Source organism: Salvelinus fontinalis, chromosome 2 (genome assembly GCF_029448725.1).
Source record: "Salvelinus fontinalis isolate EN_2023a chromosome 2, ASM2944872v1, whole genome shotgun sequence".
Lineage (NCBI taxonomy): Eukaryota > Metazoa > Chordata > Actinopteri > Salmoniformes > Salmonidae > Salvelinus > Salvelinus fontinalis.
Genome location: NC_074666.1, coordinates 64,413,840 through 64,425,377, shown reverse-complemented (window position 1 = coordinate 64,425,377; position 11,538 = coordinate 64,413,840). Strand labels below are relative to the sequence as shown.

General features: G+C 40.9%; 1 protein-coding gene across 1 annotated transcript; it reads right to left on the bottom strand.

The window, feature by feature from the left end:
• Positions 1 to 3,279: 3,279 nt before the first annotated feature.
• Positions 3,280 to 10,655, bottom strand: LOC129868217 (serine-aspartate repeat-containing protein F). The gene is made up of 6 exons (XM_055942001.1): positions 9,428 to 10,655; positions 7,097 to 7,293; positions 6,819 to 6,887; positions 5,735 to 5,786; positions 5,540 to 5,576; positions 3,280 to 3,664 (listed from the first exon to the last, which is right to left on the bottom strand). Exons 1-6 carry the CDS (start codon positions 10,125 to 10,127, stop codon positions 3,631 to 3,633), a joined length of 1,089 nt encoding a protein of 362 aa, XP_055797976.1. The 5' UTR covers positions 10,128 to 10,655; the 3' UTR covers positions 3,280 to 3,630.
• Between the last annotated feature and the right edge of the window lie 883 nt (positions 10,656 to 11,538).

Sequence of the window (11,538 nt, the reverse complement as noted above, 5' to 3'; positions counted from 1 at the left end):
GAAGTTATTTGAAGGTAATTAAATAACATTGTTGGAACATTCTCTAAATGTTGTGATTGTTTTGAATGATATGTGAAGGTTATTTTGAGATTTCTTTACGTCACTGCTAGCTTAGTTTCTGTTTTGAACAGATAGGATACATGGAGATTCATTTGCTTAGGTATTAATCATGCAAACATATTTCTTTCTTATTGTGGCACAGCGTCAGTGGAATTTCACCCTACGTCTTCTGTTCTTTATCCATGGAATTAGTCTACTGCAACACCGGGATGGAGCTACTGTACCACGTTTTTTATTTTACTCATACAGAGCTGTTCATTTTATTCTAGTCAAACGTGCCCCATTTCAAAGAATACAAACACTTATTAAGATCAGGTGTGGCCAATTAGTGTGCACAGCCAACAAAGCTGAACAAAGTTAACAAGAGAGGATAGAGAGTTTTACTGATGCTGAGAACAGGATGTAAATGTTTTTAGATAACATTCTTAGATTTTTCTTTGAATGTTACTAATGTTTTCATTTTTTTATGGAAAGTTTTCATAATGTTCTGAGAACATGACTTTGTGAAGTTCCTTAAATGCACTGAGAATGTTCCAATGCCAAGCAACTATCCTGCACCATTACCAGAATGTTGTGGGGAGGTTGTATGCTAAATAACCATAGGACAAACACGCTCTCACCAAGCCCTAAGAAACATATGGTTCTCAGAATGTTATGTGCTAGCTGGGTACTTTGTCTGGCTTGACTTCAACCCACTGTAATGCCATCAGCTCCGCCGTGTATGCAGACCTCACGGCTTGGTTTATGCTCTGACATGCACAGTGTACTGTGGGACCTTATATAGATTATCAACGGAAACAGGATGCACCTGATCTCAATTTCGAATCTCATAGCAAAGGGTCTGAATACTTGTAAATAAGGTATCTGTTTTAAAATGTTTATACATTTGCAAAAATGTCTAAAAAGCTGTTTATGCTCTCGTTGTGGGGTATTGTGTGTAGATTGATGAGGGGAAAAATATTGAATCAATATTATAATAAGGCTGTAATGTAACAAAATGTGGAAAAAGTCAAGGGGTCTGAATACTTTCCCAAGGCACTGTACATGTAATGTTAGGGTTATGTGGTTGTCTCAACTAGCTGTAGTTGTCTCAAATGAGAAGACTTACTGTAAGTCACTCTGGATAAGAGCATCTGCTAAATTACTAAAATGCCAAATGTAAATGTTTTACATACAGATGTCATATTACTCTATTGAATTGTTTTTTTTGTTTTTTTTACATTTAAAAAATGTTTGTCACAAATGTATCATTTGTACAGTTCTTTATTAAACATGTATTTGTCTCTCTGAAATGAAATCATCAAGTGATAGATATTAAACAAATACATGTCATGCCCGATTTAGATTTTGAAAAAACACAACAATCTCTTTATTAATTTCAGAAAATCTATAGCGTTTTGGAATTAAACCCAGTGTTTTGCGGGTACTATTTAATGAAGCTGCCAGTTGAGGACTTGGGAGGTGTCTGTTTCTCAAACTAGACACTATAATGTACTTGTTCTCTTGCTCAGCTGTGCACCGGGGCCTCCCACTCCTCTTTCTTTTCTGGTTAGAGTCAGTTTGCGCGGTTCTGTGAAGGGAGTAGTACACAGCGTTGTAAAAGATCTTCAGTTTCTTGGCAGTTTCTCGCATGGAATAGCCTTAATTTCTCAGAACAAGAATAGACTGACGAGTTTCAGAAGAAAGACATTTTTTTCTGGCCATTTTGAGCCTGTAATCGAACCCACAAATGCTGATTCTCCAGATACTCAACTCGTCTAAAGGCCAGTTTTATTGCTTCTTTAAAACAACAGTTTTCAGTTGCGCTAACATAATTGCTAAAGGGTTTTCTAATGATCAATTAGCCTTTTGCAACGATAAACTTGGATTAGCTAACTTGGATTAGTTTAGGTTGCTGGTAATGGGCCTCTGTAGGGTTAGGGTTAGGGTTAGGGTTAGGGTTAGGGTTAGGGTTAGGGTTAGGGTTAGCCTAACCCTAACCCTAACCCTAACCTACATAGATATTCCATAAACAATCTTTCGTTTCAAGCTACAATGGTCATTTACAACATTAACAATGTCTACACTGTATTTTTGATAAATTTGAAGTTATTTTAATGGACAAAAATGTGCTTTTCTTTCAAAAACAAGGAATTTTCTAAGTGACCCCAAACTTTTGAATGGTTGTGTATATTAGAGGTATGTTCAAATGTTATGCAGTAATAGTATTCGACCACAACTATGTTGACCTGTGAAGAACAAAGAAATATACTGAACAGAAATATAAGCGCAACATGCAAAAATTTCAAAGATTATACTGAGTTACAGTTCATATGACGAAATCAGTCTATTGAATAAAAATTCATTAGGTCCTACTCTATGGATTTCACATGATTGGGAATACAGATATGCATCTGTTGGTCACAGATACCTTTAAAATTCCTTTTGATACCTTTTGTGCATTCAAATTGCCATCTATAAAATGCAATTGTGTTCGTTGCCCGTAGCTTATGCCTGACCATACCATAACCCCCCCGCCACCATGGGGCACTCTGCCATACACATGGTCTGCGATTGTGAGGACGGTTGGACGTACTGCAAAATTCTCTAAAATTACGTTGGAGGCGACTTATGGTAGAGAAATGAACATTCAATTCTCTGGCAACAGCTCTGGTGGACATTCCTGCTTTCAGCATGCCATTTGCATGCTCCCTCAAAACTTGAGACATCTGTGGCATTGTGTTGTGTGACAAAACTGCACATTTTAGAGTGGCCTTTAATTATCCCCAGCACAAGGTGCACCTGTGTAATGATCATGCTGTTTAATCAGCTTCTTTATATGCCACACCTGTCAGGTGGATGGATTATCTTGGCAAAGGAGAAATGCTCACCAACATGGATGTAAACAAATTTGTGCACAAAATATGAGAGAAATAAACTTTTTGTGCGTATGTAACATTTCTGGGATAATTTATTTTAGCTCATGAAACATGGCACCAACATGTTGCATTTATATTTTGTTCAGTATATACTGTAAATTCTACTCAATGACAGTCAACAATTTACACTCTATGCTTATATTCCCCATTACAAAATATGAATCTTCCAATTGAAGCTGAAACGATAAAATACCCCATGTTTGCTCATATCTGCCAATATACTTTGTTCTATTATAACCTAATTCTAGCTGCATTTTCCATTTGATATGACAGTGCACATAAAAACATTACAGCACAAATGTTTAAAACGTTCCCTTTTAGTTTATTTCATACAACCCCACTGTGTTTAAGAAACACAGATATGACTTTAAAATATGAATGCATGTTCCTGAGAAGAATACCATGAACCTGTCATCTAACAATTATACACAAATAGCTCAATTACAACTTCTATAGGCTATCCATTATATCCAATATGTGTATCCAATATATCCAATATCTCTATATCCAGTGTGCATGTTTGTGGTGTTCTCAGTCAACAACAAAAAAGACAGAAAAATAACTTATAACTTATTAAAAGTGAAAATAATGACAGTGAATACAATCCCTTGGTTGCAGTATCTTCCTTGGCCACATGGTGGCGGCAGGGAGCTTATTTGTCAGCTTCGAAGACGTCCGCTACAGTCCTAACGGATAAAGGGAGACAAGTGGTTGGTTTATGTTCCATCAATCTTTGATTTTACTGCGCGTCAGTCTTCACATTTCTACTCACACAGGTAGGCCTATTGAAAGGATCACAGGGTGATGTGCATGTGAATTTGGGTATGATAAGATTGCCATTTGGATTTGCGAACTATATATCTTTTCTCACCAATCTACACACAATACCCCATAATGATAAAGTGAAAACATGTTTTTAGACATTTTTGCAAATCTATTGAAAAAGAAATACAAAAATATCTAATTTATCTAAGTATTCACACACCTGAGTCAATATTTTGTAGAAGCACCTTTGGTGGCGATAACAGCTTTCAGTCGTCTTGAGCACGTCTTTATTAGCTTTGCACATCTGGATTTGGGAATTGTCTACCATTCTTCCTTGCAGCTTTTCTCTAACTTTGCTAAGTTAACACTCCTGTTGGAATGTGAATCTTCACCCCAGTCTAAGGTAGTTTGCACTCTGAAGCAGGTTCTCATCAAGGATTTGGCTCAATTCATTGTTCCTCTTAATTCGTACCAGTCTCCCAGTCCCTGCTGCTGAAAAACATCCCCATAGCATGGTTCTGCCCCCACCATGCTTCACGGTAGGTATGGTGGTAGACAGGTGATGAGCTGTGCTTGGTTTTCTCCAGCCATAGCGCTTGGCATTCAGACCAAAGAGTTACATTTTTGTCTCATCAGACCACAGAATCTTTTGCCTTGTGATCTCAGTCTTTCACGTGCCTTTTTGCAAACTACAGGCGTGCTGTCATGTGCCTTTGTCTCAGGAGTGGCTTCTGTCTGGCCACTCTCCCATAAAGCCCAGATTGGTGTAGTGCTGTAGAGACTCTTGTCCTTCTGGCAGGTTCTCCCATCTCAGCTAAGGAACTCTGTAGCTCTGTAGGACTGGTCATTGGGTTATTGGTTACCTCCCTGACCAAGGTCGTTCTTGCCCGGTTGCTCAGTTTGGTCAGACGGCCACCTCTAGGCAGTTCCATATTTTTTCAATTTCCCCATGATGGAGACCACTGGGCTCTTGGAAACTTTCAACACTCTAGAAATATTTTTATACCCTTCCCTAGATATATGCCTCATCACAATTCTATCTGAGAGATCTATGGACAGTTCCTTGGACTTCATGGTAATACAATTGCAAATATTTCTAAAAACATGTTTTCAGTTTCTCATTACGGGGTATGTTGTGTAGATGGGTGAGAAAAACAATCAATTTAATCCATTTTGAATTCAGGCTCTAACACAGGGGTATGAATACTTTCTGAAAGCACTGTAGCTAGCTACTTCCCTCGCCGTAACGTTAAAATAACTGCAAGAAAACAGTGCTCGGCAGGCGGGGGCGCAAGACACTGTGTGCCGATGTACTGATACAGCTGCCCAGTGGGAAGCACCTTAGGTCGGCAGGCACCTCGATACAACACCGGTGTCATTTGCTTGTCGTTGAGCTTCCCGAAGGCAGTAATGTTAGCTAATTGGCATGTCACTGTGAAATAAACATAACTATTTTTAACTAATGGCTGCCATTTAATGTCTGTTTTGATATGTGTGTAGATATGTGTGTAGCCGAAGACATCTTTCCACATTGTGTGGATAATTGTTTCTCCATCCATACGATACGGGCCGGACTATTACAAGCAGCCTCAATGGCAGTGGGCACGGCATGTAGTGAAGCAATGCTAATGGCCGTTTCATGTGGGGTGCTCCTTGTAGTAACTGAATTCCGCAGATAGACATTATTTGTCATTTTGAGAATAAACGTAATTCTGTGTAAAAATTAAATGTTGACAGCTCCCACTGAGGCATTCAAAAAGGTGTTATGTCACTGTGAACGTGTAACTGTGTCTTACTTATAGATTGATCCAGTCAGCTCGTCCAGAAAACCACCTTGGGAATTAAAAACATACAGTGAACCTGATGTTTCTGCTGCCTGGCTTTCAAGCTCAAAGATGCCTCTAATAGCGGCTAATGACATCTCAACTGTTTTTTTTGCAAGCAGTTCAAACGATCATTCTTTATCAAACAGTCCCACACCCCTGTCTTACCTGGTTGGCAAAGGGTGCTGCAAACGGGACACACGTAGCAGAAGTTGCAGATCTAAAGAAATAAGCAGGAAAAGGGGTAAGCCATTAGAGAAGGATAAGAAATAATGGAGTATATAACATCATAAGACATAACTGGAGGGAGGAGCCTCTCTGATCTGACTTTGTCATTGCATCATAACCAGCCCTCTTGATGTCAAAAAATCATAATATTAAGATCAGCTTCCTACTTCTGAGGAGCATGCGAACGCAAAATGAGTCAAATCATCGTTATGATAAAAAGTGAAGCCCACTATCAGTTATCTTTCAAGAGTCACCCAGTCCCACAGTCACAGGCATCATCATGTTTTACAACCCTCTCATCAGCCACTTTCCCGATTACAGCCATTGTCCTGATTATTACAAACTATGCAGTAGTAATCATAACAGAGTTATGTGGTTGTCATTATGTATTTCAGTGTAGACAGCTGCACTGCGTAGAAGCTTGCATGCCAAAGGAAGGCCCTGCCCAAGTCACCATATCGAGATCATATCTGATTTCTGCTTAGTTCAAGGGTAACAGTGAGGTTTGATAATGATTTGGTCCGCTTGGTTTTGACTAGTGTCTCTTCTCACAACCGCTGTATGGAGCATGCGAAGCGTAGAGAGCTCCCTGAGTTTTGAGAGACTAGGTATTAACTGGCTCTGTTGTAACCTTGCCTAGGACCTGAAGACTTGTGTTAACTTCCCAAGCTAATTATAATGCACAGTCTTGTGGTGCACAGATGACCTGGGTTCACAACCCAGTCCGTCACATTTTAATGCTGTCTACACTCTCAGAAAAAAAGGGTTCCAAAAGGGTTCTTCGGCTGTCCCTGTAGGAGAACCCATTTTTTTGGTTCCAGGTAGAACCATTTTGGATTCCATATAGAACCCTCTGTGGAAGGGTTCTACAATTGGAACCCAAAACAGTTCTCCTTCGAACCAAAAAAAGGTTCTCCCTGGAACCAAGAATGGGTTCTCCTACAGGGACAGCTTAATAACTTTTCTGGAGCCCTTTTTTCTGAGAGTGTAGGTTACTAGTGGTTGAATGGGAAGGTAATTTTACCTGGCAGGTGTCACAGTGCTTAGACTCATCTCCCTCTGCACATGGGCACTTGTCGCAGGTGTCACAGTGCTGAGAGAGAGAGAGAGATAAAGAGATGGGGAGGGAGAGAGAGGGAGAGGGAAAAGGTGAGGGAAAAGAAGAGCGAGGGAGAGAGAATTTTTGCCATTTTTAACAAGGATGGGGAAAATGTATTAAAAGGGTGCAAATTGTTTTACCAATAAATGTAACCACATCCACAAACACTAAACTTGTGTTTCTATCTAGATGGTGAGACCTACCTCACAGTATTCACAGTATGAACAGAGGGATCCTTTGTGATACAGTTCATCGTCATCTTCCTCATCTTCATCATCATCGTCATCATCGTCGTCGTCATCATCATCATCATCATCATCATCATCGTCGTCATTATCGTCATTATCATCAGCTGCAGCCGGCACATCATCATCATCATCGTCGTTATTACCGTCAGCCTCTGTAAAATAAGTTGTTCATTTCCATCCTAACACGTATGTGTGTATCTGTAAATGTTCTGTGATAGTGTTAATTAATGCATTTTTGTTTGTATAGCAGGTGTAACAGAATGGCAGTGTAGAGTTCATTCATACTGTACAAAACTCATTTCCTACATACAGTCCCGCATGCACACACTAGTTCTACACGCTCATATACTGTAGACAGACACAAATTCTAACCACATACCCAAACCAGTACAATGTACAGACTACCTCACAGAAGCTTTGTACATACAAATAAACATAGGTAGATTATAATCACAAACGCCCATAAAGAAAAGTCCAATCATTTTAAAGATATATATAGGTTCACATTCAGTATGACCTTACAATAAACCATTCCACAATAAGATGAACGTTTTAACTTTTCCTGTTCATTTGTCTCAAACAGACTTTTTTTCAGTACTATCTCCCACCTTTTTCATACTACACAGACGTACTCCATGCATGTAGTCAGTCACCAAACCCATGACTCCAGGCAACAACAGAAGTACATCCATATAACTCGTCATGATCAATTGATTTATTCTATGATTGAAAGTAGGGTTAGAGAGACATGATCAGAGGTGATATTTTGTCACAGTTTTCACAGAAAGGGGTTGTTTCACAGTCAACGAAAAATAAATAAAGAAAATCCACATAAAAATAAGAGCAGACTCAAACTCCTGGAGTAACTGTCATCTCTTGTCAGTTGACTACCTAAAACAGATATATTTCTTTTTTTTCCCAATGCATTTTTTCCCCTCCAAAATATGAAAAACATCTACGTTGAGTACCAGGCTAGAGGTAGCCCACACAAACATTGCTTGATCTGGTGTAGCGAACGTCATCAAAAAATCTCTGATATCTGACATACACTCTAACTAAAGTGGTATCATACCCAATTATACAAATGAATGTATTATCAGAATCATTTATATTCCAATTATCCTCTCTGAAGTGAAAAATGACTAATGGCCATATAAATATTTAAAATTAGTTTCAGAAAATAACAGAATATTCTGTTCTCAGCATGAATGATTATCTTTGTACAAATATAATTGTCTGAGAACCGCTTGAGTGAGTATTACAAAATATGAATGGATACATTCACAGATGTGTTATTAATTAATTAATGCATCCAAAGATGACGTAAAAACATAGACCAGGGTTGCATATACAGTACATTCATTTCATTGGAACTATTCAACATACAGTGACAAAGAAGGAAGCTCTACAGGGAAAGAGAGAGATTGAGAGATGTGGAGAAAGAGAGAAACTCTATCGACGCTTTTACAATTACCACTCCTTACTACTCTTATCTACTAAATTAATGAATTCTTTAGCCCTCATGTGCCTCCCCTCACCCCTTCCACCTCATGTCTGTCTGTCTATCTCTATCAAGCCTCCTCTTTCTACATCACTGTCTCTCTTTCTTTCTCTGTAGGTTAGCATGGAGGAGACACAAATACAGGTCAATCCAATCCATAACCGTGAGAAAGGAAGGACGGAGTGAAAAAGAAGAAACCATTATTTCAAACAAGACACAAATCAAAAGATCTGATTTTTATTATGATCCGATGACTGACTCTATCAAGTCTCTTGTTACTTTTAAATATATATCTTTTTTTCCTTTTTCCTCATCATTACAATGCTTCTGTAGTCCCCAGGTTCATATCTACTGTACGAAGGATGACACACAGTTGGGACTCCAGGCGGGCCAGTTCAATTTCCCCAGAGTGTTCATAACTCTGTTTAAGCAGGGAAGAGAACACAGAGAGAGTCAGACAGACACAGCAAAGGTAATGGACAGCTGTAAAGGCGTGAAGGAGGGACTTGTGTACTAGTCTCTTTTCCTATATCTACTCTGATTGGACAGCTGAACTGAGTGACAGGCGGAGCAGAGAACTAACTGACAAGGAGAGGTTCTGCAGGGCAGGGAGAGGTAAGGAGAGGGGAGTGGCCAAGGTGTGGCTAAGCCCCTCCCCTCTCCCTTTCTCTTCTGGTATAGTTTCAGACAGGCAGAGAGGAGTGGGGTTAGGGTCACACAAAGATGATGGCGAGGGAAGGTGGATAAAGAATGCAGCATCATTTAAGTGAACAGATGTAACGTACCTGTGTGGTCGTCATCGTCGTCGTCGTCATCGTCATCGTCATCGTCGTCGTCGTCATCGTCGTCATCATCATCATCATCATCATCATCATCATCATCATCATCATCATCGTCGTCATCTTTGTCATCGTCGTCATCATCATCATCATCATCATCATCATCATCATCATCATCATCATCATCATCTTTGTCATCGTCGTCATCATCGTCATCATCGTCATCATCATCATCGTTGTCGTCGTCATCATCATCATCATCATCATCATCATCATCATCATCGTCGTCGTCGTCATCATCATCATCATCGTCGTCATCGTCATCATCGTCGTCATCATCATTGTCATCATCATCGTCGTCATTGTCATCATCATCGTCGTCATCATCATCGTCATCATCATTGTCATCATCATCGTCATCATCATCATCATCGTCATCATTGTCATCATCATCGTCATCATCATCGTCATCATCCGCATCGTCCTCTTTACTGTCCCCATCATTATCATCATCATCGTCATCGTCATCGTCATCATCGTCATCTCCCCCTACCTCCGCTGCATGCCCCCCCTCGTCATCAGCTACTACATCCTGTTGGTGGGCCAGTGGCAGGTCTTGAGCCTTGACGCCAGGGGCAAGAGGGGTCTGGAAGGTGCAGAGCAGGGCTAGGAACAGTCCCAAGAGCCACGTCTTAAAGGAGGCCATGATTAATCTCAGAACAAAGGGTTGAGAGTGAGGGACGATAGATAAACAAGGAGAGTGAGGGATGATACCAGATAAACGAGGGATCACTCCCTTTGCAGTGCAATGGTTTAGCACGTGCACACTAACACCCCCAGAGTTCGTTGCCTTTCTGTCTCACACACACACAAACACCCACACACACACACAAACAAACCCTAGGGAGAGCGATGGGGAACGGGCTCCAGTTATAAATAAGTGCACACAATAGGCCTGTGTACTGCCCAGTTGAATGATTTCCAAGTAGAAATCCAGACACTTGTTCTCAACTCACAAAACAATGATGAATCAAATCACTCCTGGAAAAGGTAGGTGTCCTTCTCCTTTGGAAAAAAAAAGTAACCCTCTTGTCCTCCTTAAATAGTGTTTGTTTACCCCACCCTTTAAAGTTTAAGAATGCAGTAAAATGGCACAGTTCGAAGAGACCCCGTTGCAGACCCGACACAGACGGCACTAATGTGGGACGGGCAGCAGAAGAGAGAGACCAACCCGGGGGGTAAGATGAGAAGGAGGGGGGGGCAATTAGGCTGAGTGACAGGGGCAAATGCAGCACCGTTGACCATGCACCGTCTAAAATGGAATGAACAGGGAAGAGTGGCAGATAGCGAGAGGGAGGGAGAGAGAGAGAGGGGCAGATATTGCTTGCTTTTTTGCCGTCATCAAATGTTCAAATTTAACTTTAGAGAGGACGGTGGGAGAAGGAGGCTCAGGCCAGGATGACCATATATCGTGAAAGAAGGGAGGTGTAAGGAGGAAGAGTTGAAATAGCAAAGGAGAGAGGGAGAAGGGTGATATCAGAACTATATCAGTGGAACGAGTGAGGGGGAGAGAGACAAGAGAACATTGGTGAGACAAACAGGCAGGTATGCAAACAGGCAGGTATGCATGTGTTGAGAGAAGAAATATCAGCTATCAATAGGGAACTATTGACCAATGTCAATGCCTATGCCAATTAGTTTTGTACCAAATGTTCCTCTCAGTTTTAACCCACCCTTTTTTACATGCCCACCAACCCGCCCACCAACCCGCCAACCCGCCAACAATTCTAGCACTGGAGGAACAAGCAGTGAGCCAGCCCTTGGCTACTCACACACATCACCAAGCATTGCAGGCACAATGATCAACAATGAATGGCTTGGTCTTCACACTCAACCCATATAGCCTTTTCACTACGTTCCCTCTGAGTACACCCCCTCCCCGGTACCCCTCAGCCCCGCCTGAACATGTAGCCCCCAAAATAGCCACTCTATTTAAAACCCTGCACTCCCAGAGTCAGTGTAATGTGACCTTCCCTGGCACTGTGAGTTGACTGACACTCTGAAGCTACCACCGCCTCTCTCTCTTTCTCTCTCTCTCTCCTGTATCTACCCCCCCC

What these genes read in the sequence shown, in the direction of transcription:
- LOC129868217 (XM_055942001.1), bottom strand. Translation starts at nt 10,127, where the DNA reads ATGGCCTCCTTTAAGACGTGGCTCTTGGGACTGTTCCTAGCCCTGCTC. An exon ending in CGACGATGACGACCACACAG is followed by an intron (nt 7,294 to 9,427) that starts GTACGTTACATC and finishes CTTATTTTACAG; the next exon opens with AGGCTGACGGTAATAACGAC. An exon ending in CATACTGTGAATACTGTGAG is followed by an intron (nt 6,888 to 7,096) that starts GTAGGTCTCACC and finishes TCTCTCTCTCAG; the next exon opens with CACTGTGACACCTGCGACAA.